General features: G+C 46.2%; 1 protein-coding gene across 4 annotated transcripts in view; it reads right to left on the reverse strand.

Annotated features, from left to right (window-relative positions):
* PIK3AP1 (phosphoinositide-3-kinase adaptor protein 1) overlaps positions 1-24,667 on the reverse strand; it is a 127,288-nt gene that overhangs the window by 7,047 nt on the left and 95,574 nt on the right. For all 4 annotated transcript variants that reach the window (XM_028853388.2, XM_015147776.3, XM_077945179.1 and 1 more), the window contains 6 exon segments: positions 23,199-23,264; positions 20,111-20,316; positions 16,040-16,112; positions 9,149-9,304; positions 3,415-3,485; positions 1,744-1,862 (listed from right to left, as the gene is read on the reverse strand). In XM_028853388.2, coding sequence (XP_028709221.2) covers positions 1,744-1,862; positions 3,415-3,485; positions 9,149-9,304; positions 16,040-16,112; positions 20,111-20,316; positions 23,199-23,264 — 691 coding nt within the window.

The following is a 24,667-nucleotide window of genomic DNA, read 5'->3' on the forward strand; positions in this document are numbered from 1 at the left end:
TTGAGTAGCAAGTGCCAACACACAAATGTTGCTGTGAGCACATGGGAAAGTGATAAATAGCAAAGGGAGAAATGGAAAGATCCTTAGCACAGAGCCAGCTTCTCGTTCCAGAAAACCAGAAGAAAGGCCTCCTTGTTGCACTTTCTCAACAAATTCCACTGATGAGCTTCATCTAAAAGTTTCAAAATGCAAAAACCAAACCAAAACCCTGGTTGAAGAAAAGCTTCCTCCTTCCTTATGCCCCATCAACACATGACCATTTTATTTTAAACATCAAAGAATTAACTCCTGAGACAGGCCTTGGCTTTTATTCCCAAGGGCTCCTTTATGCATCTGTGGACTCACAGCTAGCTGTGACCACTCTGTCCGTACTCCACAAGACCAGACCATAAAAAGGTTCCTACCAGAGGCCCAAGTATCATATAAATAAAGGCATACATCAGAGTCTAGTAAATTAGTCAAATTATTTGGTCTAATGCTCATCTTCAAATCTCTAGATATTAACTCCTCTCTTGTATAAAATAAAAAATCACTTATATTGCTGAGTTCTTACTATAGGCCAAGAACTCAATGCTTATGACTCTGCAGAAAGTTCTGTTATTATCCCCATTTCATAGACAAAGAAATTGAGGCTGGGCATGGCGGCTCATGTCTGTAATCCCAGCACTTTGGGAGGCCGAGGCGAGCAGATCACCTGAGGTCAGGAGTTCGAGGCCAGCCTGGTCAACATGGTGAAACCCTGTCTCTATTAAAAATACAAAAATTAGCCGGGCATGGTGGCAGGTACCTGTAATCCCAGCTATTTGGGAGGCTGAGGCAGGAGAATCACTTGAACCCAGTAGGCAGAGGTTGCAGTGAGCCGAGATCACACCACTGCACTCCAGCCTGGGTAATAGAGCAAGAATCTATCTCAAAAAAAAAAAAAAAAAAAAAAGGAAATTGAAATACATGAAAGTTAAAGTTAAATAGTTCTTGCAAGTTTGCAAACAGCTGCTGGAGACTTGACCCCAGGTAGGGGGGCTCTAGAATCAGGCTTCCCACCACCATACGATGTGGCCTGTCACCTGCATTTTCATTTCCAATTCCTTCATATTTTCTGTTCCCCAAAAGGCACTGTCCCTACAGTCCAGCCAAGGGAATTAGTTATTGGAGAGTTGAATTCTAGCCAAATGGATAAAAAGTATTTTAAAAGTTGACATTTTTCAATGTATTTCATTTATGAAACATTGCATTTGCTATTTAAAGTATTTGCAACTAAATAATGCATCACTTAATTAATGAAGGGTCCATATTAAAATATGTCCAATGGAGCAGGCATTTCAGTTAGCTCTGTGCTTATTCTTTTTTTTTTTTTTTTTTTTTTGAGACAGAGTCTCGCTCTGTTGCCCAGACTAGAGTGCAGTGTGGAGCATGATCTCAGCTCACTGTAACCTCTGCCTCCCGGGTTCAAGCGATTCTCCTGCCTAAGCCTCCCGAGTAGCTGGGACTATAGGTGTGTGCCATCATGCCCAGCTAATTTTTGTATTTTAGTAGAGATGGAGTTTCACCGTATTAGCCAGGATGGTCTCGATCTCCAGACCTTGTGATCCACCCGCCTTGGCCTCCCAAAGTGCTGGGATTACAGGTATGAGCCACTGCGCCCAGCTCTGTGCTTATTCTTTAGTCATCTTAGGTGTTTCCAAGTCCTATTCTCCCCTAGGATTCAGAGATAAGGGAAAAATTTCATATCAGTTTTGATGTTACCTCTGTGAGGCAGCTCTCGGAGGCACCCTGGGGGGTCTCTCAAGGGACATGGTGGGTGCCCCATCCACTTGTGGGGGACCTGGACTGCGGCTTCTGGTAACCTCAGGGACTTCATTATCCTACAGCAAACAAGATGAGAAAGAAAGGCGAAAACTACATTCAGCAACCAGCACAGCCGGACAACCATAACCCAAAAGCCCCTTGGTCCTCCTTAGGCTGGGGCTGAAGGTTGTTCGCAAACTGAAAATCAACCCAGCCATACCTGGCAGCTTTCCATTTCCTCCTGAAGTCACTGAGGACGACAGTCTGGCCCCAATGATCATTAATTGCCTGAATTCTAATTCCTTGCTACTCAAAGTGTGCCCTGTGGCTGGTCAGCATCAGCATCAGGTGGAAGCTTCTTAGAAATGCCCACTTAAGGACCCTTCTCAGAAGGCTTCAGAGTTGGCAGTGACCCATGTGGCCCCTCCTGCTTGTCCCAGCCACTGGTCCCCGGATCAAGCTAGACACATGTCCCAAATTGAGCCAACTTGGAATGGGGCCTCAACCTAAAGCAGCAACTTACTCCCTGCTCGGAGGCCTAGTGGACTCAGGGGACTGGAGAAGCAGAAGGCAGCAGTGTGAGGGGAAAGAAAGCGGACGTGTGCAGAGAAGCAGAGACCAAAGAACTTTTGGGCCTGGGACACACAGAACAGTGACCCCGGCTCCCTCTGACAGGTCCTGCAGCTCCTAATCCAGCCCCGAAGGGTGGCCCCTAACCCTGGATCCCCTGAGACTCATCGGCTCCTTCCCTTTTGGTTTCACTAGTAAGAGTGGATTTCCAGCTATTTCCTTCCTTCCTTTCTTTCCTTCTGTTCTATTTATTGAGGTGAAGTTAACATAAACGTAACCATTTTAAAGTGGACAATTCAGTGGCATTGAGTGTATTTATAATGTTGTGCACCCTCTATCTAGTCTAGTCTTAAAACATTTTCATCACCCACAAAGAAACCCTGTGTGATGGTGAATACTGACTGTCAACTTGATTGGATTGAAGGATGCAAAGTATTGATCCTGGGTGTGTCTGTGAGGGTGTTGCCAAAGGAGATTAACATTTGAGTCAGTGGGCTGGGGGAGGCAGACCCACCCTTCATCTGCGTGGGCACTATCTAGTCAGCTGCCAGTGATATAAAGCAGTCAGAACAATGTGAAAAGGAGAGACTGGCTTAGCCTCCCAGCCTACATCTTTCTCCCATGCTGCATGCTTCCTGCCCTCAAACACTGGACTCCAAGTTCTCCTGTTCTGAGGACTTGGACTGGCTTCCTTGCTCCTTGGCTTGCAGGCAGCCTATTTTGGGACTCTGTGATTGTGTGAGTTAATACTACTTAATAAACGCCACACACACACACACACACACACACACACACACACACACACACACCCCCCTCTAGAGAACTCTGACTAATACCCCTGTCCCCATTAAGCAGTTTCTTCCCATTCCTCCTCCCTCCAGCCCTGGCAACCACCAATCTGCAAATTGTCTCTGTGGATTTGTCCACTCTGGCATTTCATATAAATGGAATCCTATAATATATGACCTTCTGTGTCTAGCTCCTTTCACCTGGGTTTCTATCTCTTGCAATGAAACGACCCCTAGGACAAGATAGGTGGGGTGGAGTCCCAGTTCTCACCTCATTGTCCCCTTCCATCCCGCTGCTCACACTGAGGAGGCTCCGGGTGCTGGAGCGGTTACTCGTGCTACCTAAAGGGTAGAAAGAAAATCAGCCGGATTGAGGATTCTTTCAGGCTAAAATAAAATAGAGAACTCTAGCACTTACTTAGTTTTATTGATATAAATAATACATAAGCTGTAAGTATGGGGTTCTTCAAACTTTGGCCATCTTATACTTTTTGTTTTTTTAGAGACAAGGTCTTGCTGGAGTGCAGTGGCATGATCACAGCTCACGGTAGCCTCAAACTCCTGGACACAAACAATCCTCCTGCCTTAGCCCCCTAAGTAGCTGGGACTACAGGTGTGTGCCGCCACGCCTAGCCAATTTTCTTTCTTTCTTTTTTTTTTTTGTAGCAACAGGATCTCACTCTGTTGAGCAGGCTGGTCTTCAACTCTTGGGCTCAAGAGATCCTCCTGCCTCAGCCTCCCAAAGTGCTAGAATTACAAGTGTGAGCCACTATGTCCAGCCTTATACCATTTTATTAGAGTTCAGTTTTTCTTTCAGCATGAAAAAAATTCACTTTTTGATGACTAACTTTGGCATTACTGCTACCATTGACTGAGGGCTTTGAAAATGTGATTGCCATTTAACCCCTATGAAAATCATGTTTGATATTAGTGCTCCAAATTGAAGGACAAGACAGCAAAGGTGTTCTGATTCTCAGCTCTTCAGTGGTATTTCTAAAATCTGCAAACTAACTTTGTTGCTGCAGTTTTTTACTTAGGAATTCTAGCAAATGGGTATGTATCACCCATGCAGACATGCCTTATAATAAGCGGCCAGACCCTTTGACACAAAACAAAATGCAAAGTACACACTCAAAAGTATAATTTTTTTTTCCCCAAAACTGAGTTTTGCTCTGTTACCCAGGCTGGAGTGCAGTGGCACAATCTCAGCTCACTGCAACCTCCGCCTCCCAGGTTCAAGCGATTCTCCTGCCTCAGCCTCCCAAGTAGCTGGGACTACAGGCACATGCCACCACGCCTGGCTAATTTTTGTATTTTTAGTAGAGACAGCATTTCACCATGTTAGCCAGGCTGGTCTCAAACTCCTGACCTCATGATCCACCCACCTTGGCCTCCCAAAGAGCTGGGATTACAGGTGTGAGCCACCATGCCCAGCCCTCAAAAGTATAATTTATGTTCATGGTCAGAATTGTCACTGTGTGAGTTTAGGCACTTGAGGCTTTTCAGTTGGGAATTTATCGCCTGCATCATTAGAATAGCACCATCCAATAGAACTTTCAGGGCATCTTTTATTATGTGTTATCCAATATGGTAGCAAGTGGAAAACATGGCTAGTACAACCAAGGAAATGAATTTTAAATTTTATTTAGTCGTAATTAACTTAAAAATTTAAATAACCACATGTGGCCAGTGGCTACCATACTGGACAGCACAGCATTTTAAGTCCCAGCACATGGTGATCTAGCAGAGAAGAAGAAAGAGTAAGAGTTAATCAACAAAAACAAGGAGATCTTAACTTTAATTTTCCAATATTCTCACTAACAACATAGTCAAGATCTTAGGTTTGCTGAATTTCCACTTCAAATAGCTCCTGGTCATGTAAGTTTATAGGTAGTCAAAAAATAGTTTTGACTGCATTCTGATATCAACTTTGAGCAAATTAATTTAGATGTTAGCTTGAATAGAGCAGGTTAAGATTATAAGTTTAAATTCTTTTTGGGGGGCAGATTTTTAAATTTAAAATAATATGTCAAAATGTTTCTATAATCCAGGGGATGCAGAATTTGTTTATTAAGGAACATGAGTCAGGTGCGGTAGCTCACGCCTGTAATCCCAACACTTTGGGAGGCCGAGGCGGGTAGATCACGAGGTCAGCAGTTCAAGACCAGCCTGGCCAAGATGGTGAAACCCCGTATCTACTAAAAATACAAAAATTAGCTGGGCGTGGTGGCGGGTGCTTGTAATTCCAGCTACTTGGGAGACTGAGGCAGAGAACTGCTTGAACCTGGGAGGCAGAGATTGCAGTGAGCCAAGATCATGCTACTGCACTTCAGCCTGGGTGACAGAGCGAGACTCCGTCTCAAATAAAAAAAAAAAGGAACATGTGATCCTGTCGCTTTCTACTCGTTACCGATACGTAACACTGCTCAAGGACCAGGCATTTTCTCCCTACTCTTCCCAGCCCACAGCCCACTCCTGTCCACAAGTTTAAAACCTCCTCAGTCTCTAAGGCTCAGGACAAATGCTATCAAAACCTTCCCACATTCCCCCAACTAAAAGTAACCCCTCGGGCCCACGGGCCCCCATCCCTTTGTGGCTAAGCCTCCCCATGCCATTCCTCATTGTCCATCACATTCCCTTATGATGAGCCATAATCCTTTTGAAGTTTATCTACTAGCAAGAAGTAATAAAGCTGCCACAGGCACCGGCTCCATGACTCCGGAAACTCATAGCCATCAGTTCCCCCTGTCCCTTCTGCTGGCATTCTTAAATCTTCAACCCCAGTGTTTGGCTCTGAACCTTGGGCCTGGCCCTCCTCCTCTCCAGGCTGATGACTTGCTTGCCCAAATCCCCTCTAGGCTGCACAGTTGTTAGGAGACTCTCACCCCAGCTCCCATCATCTTCACACTTGCCAGGGGGAAGGGGGGCAGTGCCCACCCCTTGGTAGGCTTCTACCATCAGGGGAGAAGTACCGGACAAGCATCTAATGCCATGCTACTCTTGTACTTTCTCTCCTCCGTTACAAGCCTCCTAAGGACAGGCTCTGGTTCTTTTTCATCTTTGGTTCTCTAGCATACAGCCTAGCTCAGTATACACAGAGCTGTCCTCAGTATTTGGTGGATCAATGAGTGAGAGAAAAAAATGACCATATAAAAGTATACTATGATTCTTAAGAACCTTAGTTACACTTGAAATTAGAGTTTGTTTTAAAAAAGAAAGAAAAAAAAAAGAAACTTGGGCCAGACAACCTAGGAGGTCAACAACCTTTCTGTTATGAAATTTTTGTTCTCTTAAACATAACACTAGTATCTGGCGCTTGAATTTTTAGTTATAACCAGATTTAACCTGCAACTGTTTTTCCACGGTTCCCAAGAGACGACAGCTGCACCATAATACAAACAGTGCTTTTTTAAGGGTGTGACTCAGGGGGTTAAGGGGCAGTTGGTGGATAAGCTGGGCCATCCTCACTCTCCCTCCCTGCCATGGGAACTATTTCTATTTGGAAGGCAGTACAGCCCCACAGTTGAAAGCACAGGAAGATATGGATGTGAATCCCAGACCCCCTGCTTGCTTGCCAAGAGACTTGGGGCAAGTCGCCTACCCTCTCTGTTCCATTTTCTTATCTAGAAACTCACAGCATTGTTATATAAAATGAACCCGAAAATATGGTGACATGCTTGGCACAGGGCACGCAAAGAGTAAGCATTTGATTAACGGAAGCAGCTATCTGCACCATTATCCATTTCAAGATGGTAAGACTAACCCCTAGTGACCCCCAGTCAATGCCCCCGCCCAGGATCCACACCTTTGTATGCTCCTGCCCCCTGCCGCACTCTAGCTTAGCCACATGACCTGCTTTGGCCAATATGGCATTAGCAAGTGTGATGCAAGCCAAAGCTTGATAGGCACTAGCACACTGGGGCTTTTCCTTTTGACCTATTCCATCTACAGATCTTGTTGCCATATAAAGGCTATGAATTAAAGGCCACGTGTAGAGAGGCCCTGGAGGATGAGAGGTTTCCTTGGATGTTCCAGCCCAAGCAGAGCTTACAGCTGAATGCTGACTCATGAGTGACCCCAGCCGATGCCACAGAGGAGAGATGAACCACCATCCCCACTGAGTCCTGTTTAAGTTGTAGGATAAGGCATAAATAAAGGGTTGTTTTAAGCCACTATGTTTTGGCATGGTTTATTGCATGGCAATAGATAATGGAAACTGTATAACGAGCTGGGTGCAGACCACAGCCACAAAGTAGAGTAAAATCCATTGGTCTGTCATTTAGTAACATTTTCTAACCAGATAAGCCAGCCAACCCTGGGCACTAAACCACTGCACAAGGGGAAAAGTACAGTTTATTCTTCCCATCTTCTCCTCACCCCAGGCTATCCCCCAAAAAACGTATACACAAAATCTGTTCAATTACTCTGAACCTGAAACTAGTGCATTTGTCTTGTTAAATTTCCAGCTGTCACTCTCCTCACCAACCCTGGAATGCACTGTCCTCACCCTGAGAGGGTTCTACCACTTCTCCTCTCCTCTTCCACAGGTCTGAGAGACAGAGATAGCCAGCTGTCCCTTGCTCCTTCTGCCACTTGTGATCCCTGAGGACATCTCTCCCATTCCTGAACTTGTCAGAATTCTCAAATTGCTCCCAGTGGGCTTTGCATACAAATGATCACCCCCATTAAGTAAGGGGAAGTTTTCTCCTCTGTCCAGACTAGACTTCCCAGGCAGTCATGTGATAGGCTGTGGGTCTGTTTTGACAGGTAATGATGGCAGAAACATTCACCTGAAAGAGAAAGGAGCTAGGATCTACTCGCACCTTTGCCATTCACTGGCTATGTAACCTTGGGCAAAATTCTGTCTCTTTCTGGGTCACAAATACCCCATCTATACAGGATGAAGGAAAACTAGCTCAGAGGTTCTTGACCTAAGTCCATGGGTGGGCAAAATTGTGTGTGTGTGCACACATACACATGCATACAACTGTGCGTGGGTCTGGGGGACAGAGCCAAAGTATATATCAGATTCTCAAGGAGCTTTGTGATGCAGAAAAGATTAAGAACTCCTGGGTTAGATAACCTTCCTGCTCCAACATGCGTTATGGGGTTCTCTGCCTGACATTTAAGGAGATATGAGTCCTGAAATTCAGTTGCTCTCTGGCTCCTTTATTGCTTTCCTAGCTGTTTTGTTAGCACTGAAATGTATGAAATAAGAGAAACTCGATCTATGTGGCTTGTGAACCAGTGTGTCTGGAGTCAGCTAACACTGCCCTAGATACGGGAACAAAGCCCTCAGCTCCTGCCTGGTGCATCAGGCTGTATTGTCTGTGCAATCAGATGATTATTGAAGCCTTCCAGCCAAAAGGAAGGCATTTCCTAATTAGATCCTCAACTTGCCTGTAAAGTTGGAATGTTTGAATTTGAGTCTATTATTTTCTTTTTTTCTTCTTTCTTTTTATTTTACTTGAGTCCATTATTTTCTGATATTTCTGACTCTGTGCCCTTTCCCTTGCTTTGTTGTAGTTGAGGAAGCAGCAAAGAATGGTGGCTAAGAGTCTTGGCTCTGTATCCAGAATGAGTTCAAATTCCGGCTACTCCACATTAGCTATTTAACCTAGGCCGGAGCACTAAGCCTCTTGCTTCCTCCTCAGTAAACAGAGATGACAGTGCCTATTTCATAGAGCTTCAGTGAGAATTAAATTAGATAATCTATAAAAAGGCTTAGAATATAGTAAATGCTCAATACATGTTAACTATTAGTATTAGGTTTTGATATTTAGAAAAGGGCTAGAGTAATAATTATCAACTAACCGGGCTTCATGGGATACGAAGCAAACCTCATAGGCAAACGGTAACTCTGCCCCACCTTTTACACCTCTCAAACCCAAACCAGGCCCCACTGGAGATCTCCTGGGCTCTTAAGAGGATGTTTCCTAAGGCCCAAGGGCGCCAGCTGGAGCCCAGCCGAGAAGACCCCACCCCCTGCACCCCCAGCTGCTCACTTGCTGTGCTGGAGGTGCTGTCTGTTTTCCAGTCTCCTCGTCTCAGCTCCGTCCTGGGGGGAATGACACTTTTCCTGGGGCCACTCTCATAGACTCCAAACTCCACTTTCACAGGCAGGTGCTGTGAGTGCCGAATTGGGACCGTGATCTCCAAGTCTGGAATTGGAGGAAAGAGGGATAAGCTGTCAAGATACCAGACTGTCACCTACCAAGCTGCCCAGCGGCTTCCCTCCACCTGGAGCCCGCAGGGGAGGGGAGGGGAAAAGACCATGGGAGAGGGAGCGGCCCTGGGTTGGTGGCCCCCTCCCCTTCAGCACTGAAACTACTGAATCCTGTGTGGCTGTCACTGAGAGACTGAAGAGAGGGATAGAATAATGTGAGAAAGGGACAGAGAAGTGCTTCTGCATCAGGGAGCAGAAAGAACAAACCATAAGAGAAAGGTTTGGGCCCTCAGCCCTGCCACTTAGCAGCTGTGGAACTCCAGCAAGACAGCTCTCCTCTCTGAATCACTACCCTTATCTGAGGAGGGGTATGTCCATCCTTGACTGTAGAAACAGGCTGCGCTATGCACCAAGCACAGTTCTGAAAGCTTTGGTATTTTTCACTCATTTAACCCTCACAACACCCAAGAAATAAATATTATTATCATCAATGCCAGCAGAAACTAAGGTACAGAGAAGTGACGTAGCATGTCCTGTCAAACAGCTGGTAAGCGGCAGAGCTGGGATTTGAACCCAGGCTCCGGAGTCTAGGCTCTTAACCACTGCTCATACAGCCTCTCACTCTCTGCATAAGGGATGGATGGTGGGTGGGTGGGTGTGGGGTGGGTGGCCCACATGCACAGTCATGATCCAGAAAGCTAATGAAAGGAGGTCCTTCAGGCCTATGAAGAATTTTGTGACTTGCAAGGCCCATGGGGTAAAGAGAGCTGATGCCTTTGTCGAACAAAGCACTGACCTGACCTTCTTACTGGCTTAGCCCTGCCCAGAGGTTATCTCTGTTCCTCCCTACATTTCCAATGCTGGATTCTAGGAGCAGAAAACAGTTCCTCTGATGAGTAGAAAAAAAGTCTGGGGGCAGCAGCACCAACTTCTTCCTGAAGGCAAGATGTGCTCCTGGCTCAAGACTCACCCGGCTGCCTAGGACCTTCTCAAGCCCAGGGGCAGGGTTTACACAGCGGTGGCTATACAAACTTGGGTAGAAGAGGTGTTAGCTTTGGGGACGTGTGCTTTTATCTTCTGGTACCACTTCCTCCTCTACCTCTACCCTTCTAGGGGACAGGCGTGGCAGGAAGTTCAGAGAGTCCAGGGGCAGAGGTGGCTCCACCTACCAAAGCCAGAAATCTGGCGGGGTGAATGGATAAACTGGAACAGGATGAAGGAGCAGCCAGAGGAAAGGGCACACCAAATCCCCCAGTGAACATTCGGCACAGAGAATGATCAGAGTGGATTGTTGGCTTGCACAGGCATGAGCCTTCCTCATCTGGAGACTCCGGCTTCAGGTGTAGTGTATGGTCCAAGTGTCCAACCAGCTTCCTAGGTTTTTGTGTAATCCAGGTCTTTTTCACATGCTGGGGCTCTCTTGGCTACAACCATGCCACGGAAACACCCACCCCAGCTTGGAGCTACTTGGGCAAAAGATAGCCAAGGGCACTCTCACATGGGTGGCACCCACAGTATCTTAGAGACCAAATGAGTGTCAGTCTTTTTATTTTTCTTCCAGCTCTGGCCTAGATTTTTAAAGATCATTTTTTGTTTGTTCATTCGTTCATTTGTTTGTTTGTTTGAGACAGAATCTCACTCTGTCACCAGGCTGGAGTGCAGTGGCACCACCTTGGCTCACTGCAACCTCCACCTCCTGGATTCAAGCAATTCTCCTGCCTCAGCCTCTGAGTAGCTGGGACTATAGGCATGTGCCACCACACCCAGCTAATTTTTGCATTTTTAGTAGAGACGGGGTTTCACCATGTTGGCCAGGATGGTCTCGATTTCTTGACCTCATGATCCACCCATCTCGGCCTCCCAAAGTGCTGGGATTACAGGCATGAGCCACTGCACCCAGCCAAAAATCATTTTTTTTTAAAGGGAGATTCTGGTTTGCTTAATTAGCTCCAAGGAGGCAACTTTTTAATCTCAACTAATTCTATAAAGAAGGAAAGTAAAATACACAGGAAAAAAACAGGGGGTCAAAAGTTCAAAAAATCAGGTAGAACCAGTCCGAATGTTTATAAAATCCTGATATCTTTGAATAAAGGTACAATGCTAGGAATAATTATCACGATTATATTGCATAGTGCTTTCCCAAAGTGCATTTAGATGCATTATTATACCTCCTTTAAACTTCATGACTTCTCCATTAAGTAAGTAAGTCAGGTATAGCCCCCAGTGAGGAAACTGAGGCACAGAGTGGTTAAAGGAATTGGATCATAAAGTGATTCAGTGACAAAACGGGAATCAGAACCCAAGTTTCCTGGGACCCGGTTAGCTCCTCTATGTCCTGTTCCACAGGACACACCCAGAACACAAATATTGATTATCTTCTCTGTGAGGCCATGGCTCTCACCAGCCCTTCTCTAATTTCCTACGCCATCAGCGCTCTGTACCAGCCCAGTAAGAGCAAACAATCCCCTGGGGTTGAAGAAAAATGGTCAAGTTATTAAGAACAGTCTTAATTTTTAATTCTCTTTGGCGTTCTAACCCAAATTAAAGATTAATATTTTTTCCCTAAGGCAAACAAAGTTCTCAAATGAAAAATCAGTCATTGTGTTTAGAATGGGTTACATTCTTAGAAAAGATCCTTTAAGCACAAATCTTATTCATCAACCCTAATTTTCCTATAGATCAATGTTACCGTGTGTCAATAATATGTCATATTTACTCAACCATAAATGATGCCCTCGCTTTGGCAGTTGCCACCCTTGGACCTCAGCATGCAGTACAGGGTCCAACTTCCAATTGCCTGAGGCTGTTTCTCGTAGCAGAATGATGAGTGCTCCTCCCCAAGCAGGCCTCCACCAACGGCGGATGGGAGCTGCTGTGTAAACGTCCCAGCTGTCTCATCGCTCAGGTGGGTGTACTCCACTGGCTCCTACCTGTCTCACTTCTCCATCCCCCACCGCATTCCCTGGGATCACCTCCCACACCAGCTATTTGCTCTCAAATCCTTATCAGGGGAGAAAAGTTCTAGAAATGGAAGTGGTAATGCTGGCACAACACTGTGAATGTACTTTATGCCACTAAATTGCATACTTTTTTTTTTTTTTTTTTTTTTGAGACAGAGTCTCGCACTGTCGCCCAGGCTGGAGTGCAGTGGTGCCACCTTGGCTCACTGCAATCTCCACCTACCGGGTTCAAACAGTTCTCCTGCCTCAGCCTCCTGAGTAGCTGGGACTAGAGGCACGTGCCACCACACCCAGCTAATATTTGTATTTTTGTTAGAGACAAGGTTTTGCCATGTTGGCCAGGCTGCTCTCAAACTCCTGGCCTCAAGTGATCCTCCCACTTCAGCCTCTAAAAGTGCCAGGATTACAGGTGTGAGCCACCACACACAGCCTGAATTATACACTTTAAAATGGTTCACATGGTGAATTTTATGTTATGTATATTTTATTACAATAAGAACCACTAACAAGGAGGCCCCTGGGGCCAACAGGCAGAACATTCTCCCATATAGATTGCTTGCCGTGCCCGGTCATTCTTCTTTGGTATCTAATTATATACAGTTTAATCTCTCAATAGTTATGACTTGATTAAAGCACCTGATATAAAAAGTACAAATACTTAACATCCCTCTCCCCAAAATGTCCTTGTCAGAGGGTCTGCTTCTTGGAGAGTGGGGGATGGGGGCTACAGATGGGCAAACTAAGCCATGTTCTTTTGGTAAATTGTAAACATTGACCATTCTGATTTAGACTATAGCTACTGGTGGGCATCAATCATTTGTTCACAGCCTGAACAGCCTTGGGCGAACCTTGCATAATGTTTCAGAACTTGTTATTCATTCTGGATGGCCCTGCCTGAGAGGACCACAGCTGGTGTGTGGGCCTCTATGTAATCATGAGCGCGGACACGTTTAGGAGTACTCCCATGTGCCAGGCACTGTGCTGGGCACTGGTTATACCCTCACTCATTCAGTGCTCCCTCCTGGGGTGGGCACTTTCACTTTTACAATTTTGTGAAGGAGGACTGACGCTCAGGGAGGTGAAATATCTTGCCCACAGCTCCCAGCTAGTGAGGGGTGAGCCGTGAGAAGGAATTTGACCCCAACCTCGCTGGCCCCAGAGTCCATCCCTGTACCCCTCTACTCCTCTGCACGTGCGTCTGTCCTGCTTCAGTACCTCCAGTGGCACCAGGTGGAGCCTAGGTGAGTGGTCAGAATGTGATGAGACCCAGAAGGCTCAGGTCTTGAGCCCAGACTGCTGAGCACACGTGACTCCAACACTAGGACTCCTGGGCCTTCAAACACTGGGTGCACCGCCAAATCACAGGTTTCTTGAAGCTGTCGGTATTTAAAAACCTGAAATGTTTCATTTCATCAACACTTCTATCTTTGGACTATCTTATGGACTCTAGTTTTAAAAAGCATCTCAGCTCTTTTATCACTGAGACCCCTATTATCTGACCCTAGGATGACTGTGTAGATCTCGAAAAGCTTTTCTGCTTTCTCTCCTTTCTCTTCCTTTCAACCAGGAGGACAGACAAGTGTGAACTCAGGTACCAGCAGCATAAATTTAAAATCCAGATACCCAAGCAGAAGTCATAGGATGATCTCTCTGACCTTCTGCAATGGTTAAAACCTCTTAACCCCTCTTCTCCCAAAATCATTAACATTCACTAGGTTAGTACTATCTTCAAAACACTGTGTTAGGCATGGTGGAACAGACCCTAGTAGGGCAAGCCAGGCCTGTGTGAACACAAAGATAACTGACTCATTAGCTACCAGATGGTGAAGCGAGTGTCTCATAGGTCTCTGTATTTGGCAGGGTGCCTGGTGCTTGTTAAGTGTGGAATGAATGAGTGGTGTCACCAAACAGTTTCCTGAAACCAACTATTCCAACAAAGCCTTCTAGAGCTCCATCACTGTACTGTTCTGCGCGCTGGGGACTCCCCGGAGCACACAGCAGACAAGTTTTTGCCCAAGTGGAGCTTCTAGTAGGAGGGAGATGGGGTGTTGGGCCATACCTTGAGGACAGAAACCTAAGATGATTCCAGTCTGTGATATGTGAAAAGAGAGGACGCCAGGGAACAGGAAGTAAGTCGTGGAGGGCTACTCTGGAGAGAATGGCAGAGAAGGCCTCCGATGAGGAGATGCTACACTGAACTCTGAAGGATGAAAAGGGCCGGAAGGTGAAGATATGGGGAAAGGTAGGGGAATGGCAAGTGCATAGGCCCTGAGGGAGAAATGCTCTTGGCTTATTAGAGCAATAAAAAGGAGTCCAGGGACTGTGGCACAGGGTTTGGGGGAGAATGGAGGATGAGCTCAGGGGGCAGATCACATAGGGCCTTGTAGGCTGTGAGCAGGAATATGATTTTACCCTGAGTGGGACAGGAGCCCCTGGAAGGCTTTCATCAAGGGCATAGCATTATCTGATTTTTAAATTTTTTAAACATCATTGGCTACGATGGGTTAACTATAGAGAGACAACAGTGACTATGGGGAGACGACTGAGTGGCTACTCCCTTAGTCTAGGCACGAGATGATATGGCTTGGCTGCAGCAGTGCCATGGGAGATGGTTAGAAATGACCAGATTTAGGATGCGCTTTGGAAGCAGCACATCTGTGGACTGCTGATGGCTTGGATAAAGGAATGAGGTGATAACAACCAGAGACAGAAAAAGAGAAGTGCCAGATGAATGGAAGGAGTGGTAGGTCCCACATACGCTTGAACGAGTAAGGAATACCATGTCCTAGGGTGGTCCAGGAAGGCGTTACTGAGAAGGGGCTGCCAGGGCTGGATCTTGCAGCCCAGTAGTTTTCATACAGGTGAGAAGGAAGAGGCATGGCATGAGCAAGGGGCCCATGGCAGGAGAGAATGTCCTGTTTGGAGACCAGGGTGTTACCAGTCCCACTAGGTTCATGGGAAGTCAGGCAGTTGATGGCAGCTGGAGAGAGACTGTGGAAGCTGTGCACAAACAGGGCTAGATTTTAACTTGGTTCTTCGTGTAATAGGGCTCCATCCATTCAAGATCTGAGTGCCTCTGAAAGCCTTCTCCTGCATGCTCCTCTTGCTATAAGGTTGGCCTCGGTTAATCACAGAGGCCCACTATGCCAGAGACTCTCTGTGGGAAGATGCATTGTGGGTAAATGCCAACTTCTTGCTCAGGGGTGGTGGTGCCACATGGCTGGCACAGAGGGTAGGCTTAAGGGGAGCGGGCCCAGTCCATAGTGTGCACTACTGGAATTTGTGGCCCTGCTAGTGCAGCGTGGGAGCCCTGCTACACCTGGGGCATGGGCTTCTGAAGCACTAAATGGTGTGGATGCAGATGATGCCATTGCTCACCAGAATCAGAAACAGACACCGTGTAAATGGGATTTTCCCTTTTTCTGCTTAAAAAACATACATCCTCCTAACTGCCAAAGGGAGAGTCAGGTGCCTGCAGAGGAAGTATCACCATCCTCTTCGAGTGAAAAGGTGGAAGGATGCAGAGTTGAATCCACTTATTCACTTCTGTGCATGTCTTATGTATCAGGTACCAGATTGTTTACAGAATAAATAAGATATAACCGTTGTGCAAATGGTCTTTACAGTCTAGTGGGGGACCCAGATCTGTAAACAGTGTGACGAATGCTGGGCAAGTGCTCTGCCCACTCAGGCCACAGCCAAAAGGAGAGTCAAGGACAACAGATGACAGCAATGTCCCATACAATGCAGCACCCTAGGAAGCCACATACCTGTCTGCTTTCCTGATTTTTGCTTCTCTCTCTGTCTTCGGGTGATGCTGTCTCTTAGCCGTTTAAGATTTTCCTGGAAAAAAATTGGTTTATTTTTATTTATTTATTTATTTATTTATTTATTTATTTATTTTGAGATGGAGTCTTGCTCTGTCACCCAGGCTGGAGTGCAGTGGTGCTAGCTCGGCTCACTGCAAGCTCTGCCTCCTGGGTTCACGCCATTCTCCTGCCTCAGCCTCCCAAGTAGCTGGGACTACAGGCGCCAACCACCACGCCGGGCTATTTTTTGTATTTGTAGTAGAGATGGGGTTTCACCGTGTGTTAGCCAGGATGGTCTCTATCTCCTGACCTCATGATCTGCCCACCTTGGCCTCCCAAAGTGCTGGGATTACAGGCGTGAGCCACCGTGCCGGCCAGTTTATTTTTTAAGTGTACAACAGAATGATAACCTCTGGGAATGAGAGTTTCTTTCCGATTGTATGCTGTTTGCAGGGTATATCATATTGCAGTCACATTTACAACATGCAAATGAGGCTCAGCACATTCACAGTCAGCCCCCAGAGAAATCCAAATACTCACAGAATCTGTGCCTGAAGAGATGCCATCTCTTCCAGAAGAAACTGTCTTTCCTCCCCTCTGGTCCCCAGCTCTGTTCTATACGGCCCCTCTCATGTATGCCTCTTAGCCCAGCTCACAGATACTCCACAGGTATTCCCGTCTCTGAGACTGTGTTCTCACATCACTCCCCTGACCTTCAGGGATGTTGGTTCCCCTCCATCAGTCTGGATCAAGGCCCACTTTCTCCCTGATGCCTCCCAAGATGCTCCAGTCCTTAGTGATTGCCCATGCCAACCATCCAGCACTTGGGCTACGCTGTCTCATCGTGTGTGCGCACTCTTGTGCCTTGCCTCTTCGAGATACTGTGAGCTCTCCAAGGTCAAGAGACCAGGTCTTGTTCCTTTCCATAATCCTGCCATCTGGTCCATTGTAGTCATTCAATAAATGTTGAATAGATTTATTCAATGTGAGGGTCAAGATTGTTGCTATTTTAGTCAATTAACAATAATCCCAAAGTTAAGTGCCTGAGCATTCTAGGGAAAATGTCCAGACAATTTGGCTGGAGCAGAAGGTTCATGTGGGGGAGTCGCAGGAGGCCAAACTGGAAAGGGGGGTTGATCTGCAGCTGCAGGCGAAGAGACTGAGCTGTGTCCAGGAGGCAGCAGGGAAACATTGAACATTGTGAGCCTGTCACAGCTTTAAGGTTCCAGTCAACTAGAGAAGAAGGAATGGAGGCCAGTAGACCTTTCTGGAGACTATGGAGTATGCCAGATGCAGGCAACAGAAGCTGACATGGGGATGTGGCTGGGGGAATGGAGAGACAGGAGCAAATGCAAGAGGACAAATGCCACAGAGCAGACCAAGCAGGACACGCCGCTGGCTGGGTGTGCAAAAGCACGGGAGAAGGCCAAAGAGACACTGAGGTCTGATCTCTGTCTCCAGGAGAAGACAATGTGATGAGCACAGAGAGGGTGTTGGGAAAGGAAAGCGGCCTTGAGGGATGGTTTGTTGTTAGACATGCTGCGAGTCTGGGACACCTCATGGGGACAAAGCCAACTGGTGGCTGGAAATGTGGAACCAGAGACACAGACTGCACAGAGAAGGAGCTGAAGGAAAGCTTCAGAGTCCACTTGTGAGAGGGCGACATGAAGGAGACAGAGCAGTGGACAGAGAGGCAGAGGAAAAGGAAGATGAGGCCTCCACCCAGAAATGTCTCCACACCACCAGCCCCTGGAGGGGAGATACTCAGGAAGTGCCCGGAGGCTATCAGGACCAAACAATGTGAGCCCCCATGGGCTGGGCTTCTGCCACATTGAATATGAACCCCAGTTGTCTGCTACACCCAAGAGTTCTGGGCCAGTTCATGGGAAAGGAAGAGGTCTCTTGGACATAAACACAGAAAGACACGGCACATGTATACCTATGTAACAAACCTGCACATTGTGCACATGTACCCTAGAACTTAAAGTATAACAACAACAACAACAACAAATACTTGGAAAGGATTTACCTTTCTGCAACAATGGACTGGTACATACAAGTTGATGATAATGATAAGGCACGTAAATTATGTTCCCACTGGAAACCTCCCTGTCCACCCCTTCTCATTTCCTTTAAACTTATCCTCAAACTACTTTAGCTGAGAAGCTTTTCAGCAGACTGAGTCAGTGGTGGCTTATACCTATTTATATTTGTATTAATTGCTTACAGATTATATCTCATATTAGCAATTACATTACACTACAAGAAAATGTAAAAAAAAAAAAAAAAGAAAAAAAGAAAGACAGCTAACATTTATTATGTATTTACTATGTACCAGTCATGCTGCTTACAGTGGCTTATATCACCTAGACCTCCCGCTTCACATTTCAGAGGTGGAAAAACAGAGGCACAGCAAGGTCAAGGTCATCCAGCCACAAATAGCAGAACAAAGATGTAAATTCAGGCTGCCAGCTCCAGAGCCCTGGCTGTTCTTAACTACTGTGCCACGTGGTTGCACAACTTGGCAAGGAGCAAAAAGACATTGTTTAGCCAGGGCCAGCCTTTTCTCAGCAGGACTGCAGCCTCCTGGGGGCTCCTGAGTGAGGAGCACCTGTGATTCCTGCATTCAGCTCTCCAGAGTGCCCTCCCACCCTTCAGGCCCCCAAAGAGAGGGGGGCATCTGGCAGAGCAGGTGCCCCTGTCTTAAGGAGCACTAAGAAGGCAGAAGGTATAGCGAAGGGAGCACAGACTCTGGGGTGAGAAAGGGGAGGTTTGAATCTTGACTGCCTCTTCGCCTCTCTGAGCCTCAGTTTTCCGTGGAACAGGAGGAATAATACCTATTTCATATGCGTGTATGAGGAGTGAAAGAGGTCAGGTCTATTTAATGTTGAACACAATGCCTAACATAGCACTGTCAGAGGTCAGCAAATGCTGCCTGATGACACGTTTCCCCACTCTTCACCACTAATCCTGTCCCAGAAGACAGGCTCCCATCTCAGCCCTGGAGGGGTGCTGGTATGTCAGATAGCATAAGAACAGAGATTAGAATACACACCACCAGGGTCTATGGCCGTACCACCCTGAACGTGCCCAACCCCATCTGATCTCTGAGGGTAGGCAGGGTCGGGCCTGGCTAGTACTTTGAAGGAAGCAGCCTGGGGAGGTGGACAGAGACAGCAATAGTTCCAGTCCTGACTCGGCCCCTCACTAGGAAAGTTGCCTTGGATGTGTCCCTTAACCTCCTGAGCCCCATTTCTTCCTTTTTAATACAAAGGCATTGGTGGACTAAGAAGGAACTTCCTAATGTTGAGTTTGAGATTTTTTATTGTTTTTAATTATATATTGTGTACACTTATGATACGGGTATGGAGTTATATATTCTCATAAAAGCTTCAAACTATTCAGGTAAAGCAAGAGTCTCCTCTGACATCCCAGTCCTCCAATCCCAGTCTTCTCCCGAGAGGTGGCCCCTGGAATGGGCCCGAGGCAGCCACCATTTGCAGATCTTTGTCCTTGCATTTATATACATGTCCATAGAAATACAGAGTTTGTGTGTGGAGGTGTCTGAGTTGTTTTAATTTGGGTAGTTTTGCATCTGCAACTTGTTTTGTTCATTTAATCATATTTCTTGGTAGTTTTCCAAGTTCTCTTTGAGTGCTAAAGTGTGATAGCTATGAGGGTATTTGGCAGTAGGAATAGAGAAAGGGACTCTGAAAAGAAAAAAGCTGGAAAGCAGAAGCAGGGAGCCAAATGCAGGGAGACACAGCAGCGGAGTTAGTGTTTATAGTTGAGTCTTTGTTCCTGATCTCAAGCCTCATGGCACCTGGAAAAGCTATCCAGCTCTCAGCCAGGGAGCCATGTGCTTACAGACCGAGGTGACACTCATACACACTCGCTGGTTCACAATGAAACTCAAACGTTTGCAGGCACAGGTGTCATGTACAGCAATACACAAGACAGCCATGGCCCAGCCCTGCTCCACTGTCAAGTGGGGAAATAGAAATGAAACAAATTCCATACGAAGCTAGTTACCTGCTGGAAACGAAAGGACTCCGATCGTTTCTTCTGGTTGAGCTGCCACTCTTTGAAGTGGAGCACAGCCTCATCCACGTTGACAATGCCCAGCTTCACCTGCTCCTGGAGGGTGATAAGCTGCCGCTGGCCTGGTGTTTTCATCCCCGCAAAAGGGTCATATATACTCGACTGAGGCCTGTCCCTCCATGGTCTGACAGGCGGCCCTGGAAAGGATGGCAAAACTCAGCTTGACAGTTCCCCCACTGGGGACCGCTCACCAGAGGCGTAGGGTTAATGAGGCTGGTCACAGGCTCAAGAGGACTCATCTCAAAAGAACAATTACTTGTAGCCAAGAAGGGGGAGATACAACATAAAATCAGGGCAGAAGAACGCAGCTAATAATTCCAAAGCCTATCACACTAAAGCAGACAAGGCTGCAACATTTAAGGGAGGTGTGAAATCTGCTGACTCTCCCAAGTCTTAATTATTATTGCTATTATTTTTAACAGACTTCATTCATTTCATTTTTCTTGTATAAAAACCCAATGTTGTAACCACAGCTGGAACCTGAGTCTTCTGCTTAGAGACTCTGGTGTGGGTCTTGAGAGATGGTCAGTGAATTCCTGGTAGGGAAATTGGGTGAATACAGTCTCTTTCCAGAGGTCAGGGATCAAGTTGCTATCAGTCTTAGAGATGGCATCAAAGGTGGCCCAGGGTGGCAGTGCAGTCCCTGGCCAAGGTGTAGCAGCCATGAGCAGCAGCTTCTTGGGCACAGAGGCCAAGATAATGCTAGTGCCCCTGGGGACAGGGATAAGGCACACCAGCACAGAGCCAGTGGCCTGTCACATTGCAAAAGCTGGCGTGGGGCTTGCTGATCTTGTTCCCCCTGTAGCCTGTCTGTGTAGGTCCAGTGGAGAGCTTGGCTGGGATGATGGCCCCCTTGGATGGTAGTGGCTAACCCCTTGGAGTACTTAATACCCAGACAACATGGCCACTGTCGTCCTCAAAGGCAACAAACACCTTGAATCTGGTGAAATGCCCAGCATGGGTCAACTTCTGTGTCAGCATAATCTTCAGAACCCCATTCTTGAGAGATGACCCAAGGAAAAGCTCAATGATCTTAGACACCTTGATGGGCAGAAAGAAGAGAGCTCTCCCAGGACTTGATCTTCATGTCTTTGGCCAGGTGGTCTAACTTAGTGATAAGTGTCCACTCCTTCTTCTCAGCCTTACTTCCATGAACTCCAGAGCCTTGGCCCCAGCCACAGCCACAACCTCGGCCTGAATGTCACTGCCAAAGCCTCCAGGGAGGCCATCACAGTCTCCATTCCAGGACGCCCAGGCTCTTCCACTGCATCAGCATCATCCACCATTTGGTGTTTTCCTGAAGCAGCAGCCAAGCCTTAATTATTGAGATGCCTTTAGACAAGCATTTCTCAACCTTGGCACTATTGACATTTTGGGCCAGGTAATTCCTTACTGTGTGGGTGCGTCCTGTGTATTGTACGATGTTCAGCAGCATCCCTGGCCTCTACCCATTAAATGCTAGCAGCACCCGCTTCTTTAGTTGTGACAACCAAAAGTTTCCCTTATATTGCCAAATGTTCTTTAGGGAGTGGGTACAAAATCACTTCCAATTGAGAACCACTGCTTTAGACTTAAATCCACACCCAGAAGAGAATATACTGGAAGAGTTTAGCCAGGATGCTTCTCTTAGCTCCACTCTCGTCCCTCACTGTCTCTAAGCAGCATGGGGCACAGTGATTGTGGACCCATGGGCATGAAATGCCCCAGGAGACTGGAACATCAGTGGAATCATGACCAGGCCCAACAGCATCAGGTATAAAGTAGGTGCTGGCTTCCAGCTGGCTACCCTTGGGTTGTTCCTCTGCCAACCTCTCTTCCACATTACAAATTCACAGTTCTCTGCTTTGGAGCTTCTAGGGAAATAGGAAGCCAACCCTCATCTCTCTCCAGGCTGTGACTCCAGTTCTGTGGGGAATGAGCTATTCGCAGTGACCGTGGGGCCACTGAGGCAACTTGACGTTTCACTCAATTCATATGAGGCTATTTGAATCTGAATTTCTCCAGCAGGACCCCATTTGGGTATTGTGATTCAGGGACACAACATGAAGAATAAAGAGAAATGGCTTCACCAGTGAGTACTGAAAAAGCCTCAAAGACGTTTATCTATCATTCTGCCCAACCACTCACTATCTGTCCACATACACCCACACATCCTTCTCCCAGGTCTGCCCTTCTCAAGGCTCTCTTTAATGGTGTTGGGAGACGTGGTGGAGGAAAAAACAAAATGCACAAGCCAACCAGTTCCAGTCTCCCACTACCAGAGCCCTTGTGGGATGCCTTCAAATGCTTACATGGTGTCATGGCTACTTTTCAAAAGAATCCTCAATGGGATAATACTGAGTGTTTCTGCTTAGCACAAGGAAATCAAGAAAAAAAAAGAGCACGTAGCTCCTCAAACTTCCTTTAAAACTGTTTAGAAAAATGAGACTTCCAAGTTGTTCCCCAATGGCAAGCAAAATACCTTTTAAATAAAAGTTGATTCGAAGTATAGTTTGGCTAGTATAGATAAGGTAAGTAAACAGCCCAGCAAGGCTGTATCATTAGGTAAAGACTGGGTGCTGGGCCACCTACTTTCATCCTGTTGGCATCAACCTCCATTTTTAGATTATACTTTTATGTGCTTTATGGACACTTTCCACTAATTAAGGTCCTTTGTATGACCAATTTGTACAACATTGTAGAGGACCCTGATCTCTTTCCCTCCCCCTTTACCATCAGTACAAGACTCTCAGACAGTGCCACCCTAAAGTATCCTTGGATCTCTCTATTGTATTTATTTATTTATTTAATTTTAGAGACAGGGTCTCACTATGTTGCCCAGGTTGGTCTCAAACTCCTGGCCTCGAGTGATTCACCCCCTTCAGCCTCCCAAAGTGCTGGGACTACAGGTGTGAGCCATGATGCCTGGCCTAGATCCCTCTATTTTTCAATGCCAAGGAGCTATTGTTACACTTGGAAATCACTGACCTATGAACACTTCAACCACACAAAAGTTCAGTTCATATAACATGTGGCTTACCTTTCCTGAGGCTCTCTGAGGAAACGTAGAAATTCCCAGGCCGCTCTTGACTTTTTTCTGCAAAAACTATGAGATAAACAATATTCTGATTACTGAAAAATTATCAAAATCCAGTACAAAATAATAATAATAATGAATCCATACCTAGGACCACCATATGTGGTTCTGTAAATCAAAAGTGTAGAAAGAGGCAATTAATGAGAAGGACTAGGAATTGTCAAGTAATGGCAGACTAAGCAGACACAATCTCAAACTAGAAAGACAAAGCTAGCCAGAGGACATGATCAGCATTTACAAGCTCATTGAAGAAAACAATAATGGGAACACGAACATGTGCCTGGACCCCTGAGCACCTGAAGCTAGCCATGGAAAATGTGAGCCTTAAAATTTGAGAATAAAAGGAAGTACCACTTAAAATGCCAACTAGTGCCGTAAGACAGAACTCTAAGCAGTAGAATAGTAAAATGTGTGCACAGCTCCAAAGAGATTAAGGGATCATCACACACCAGGTCCTATTGTGGGGAGGGGAGTGGGGAGGGGTAGCATTAGGAGATATACCTAATGTAAATGACGAGTTAATGGGTGCAGCACACCAACATGGCACATGTATACATATGTAACAAACCTGCACGTTGTGCACACGTACCCTAGAACTTAAAGTATAAAAAAAAAAAAAAAGATGAAGTCACTTATGAGGGACAGATTCATGAAGGTTAGGAGAGAAAGCTGGGGCATGACAAAGGCCCACTTAATGGTAAGATGACATGGTGATTATGGCTCCCTGGGCTCTGAAAGAGGCTCTCTGAAGCCAAATACTAACTCTATGGCTTGTGAACCATATGATCTTGGACAAGTGGCTTGACCTCTTCCTGTCCCTGTTTCTTATCTGTAGAATGAGGATGATAATAGTTCTTACACTGGATTGTGATGAGGATTAAACAAGTTAATACATGGAAAGTGCTTAGAACAGTGCCTGGTCCATGTAAACACACTGTTAGCTTTTATTATCATTATTCATATCTAAACTTTGAGACTGTTGCCAATAATCAGCAATACCTTGGCATGCTGGTTAACCCAAGTGATGTCTCTACAATGCCTTACAGTTTATAAAGTACTTCCTTCTGTATTATTTCATCTGACCCTCACAATAAGGCTATGGCAGAGTATTAGTATGTATTATTAGGACATGTATTAATCTATATGTGTATTATTACAATACCCATTTTATAGATGAGGAAACTAAAGCTAAAAAAAGGGTGAAATGGCCTGGACATGGTGGCTCACGCCCATAATCCCAGCATTTTGGGAGGCTGAGGCAGGAGGATTGTTTGAGCCCAGGAGTTCAAGACCAAACTGGGCAACACAGCAAGACCCTGTCTCAAAAAAAAAAAAAAAAAAAAAAAGAAAGGTCTTACCCAACATCCTATGCTGAACAGCTGGAAAATGCAAGAGCTGAGAGAGATGAACCC

Source organism: Macaca mulatta, chromosome 9 (assembly GCF_049350105.2).
Source record: "Macaca mulatta isolate MMU2019108-1 chromosome 9, T2T-MMU8v2.0, whole genome shotgun sequence".
NCBI lineage: Eukaryota > Metazoa > Chordata > Mammalia > Primates > Cercopithecidae > Macaca > Macaca mulatta.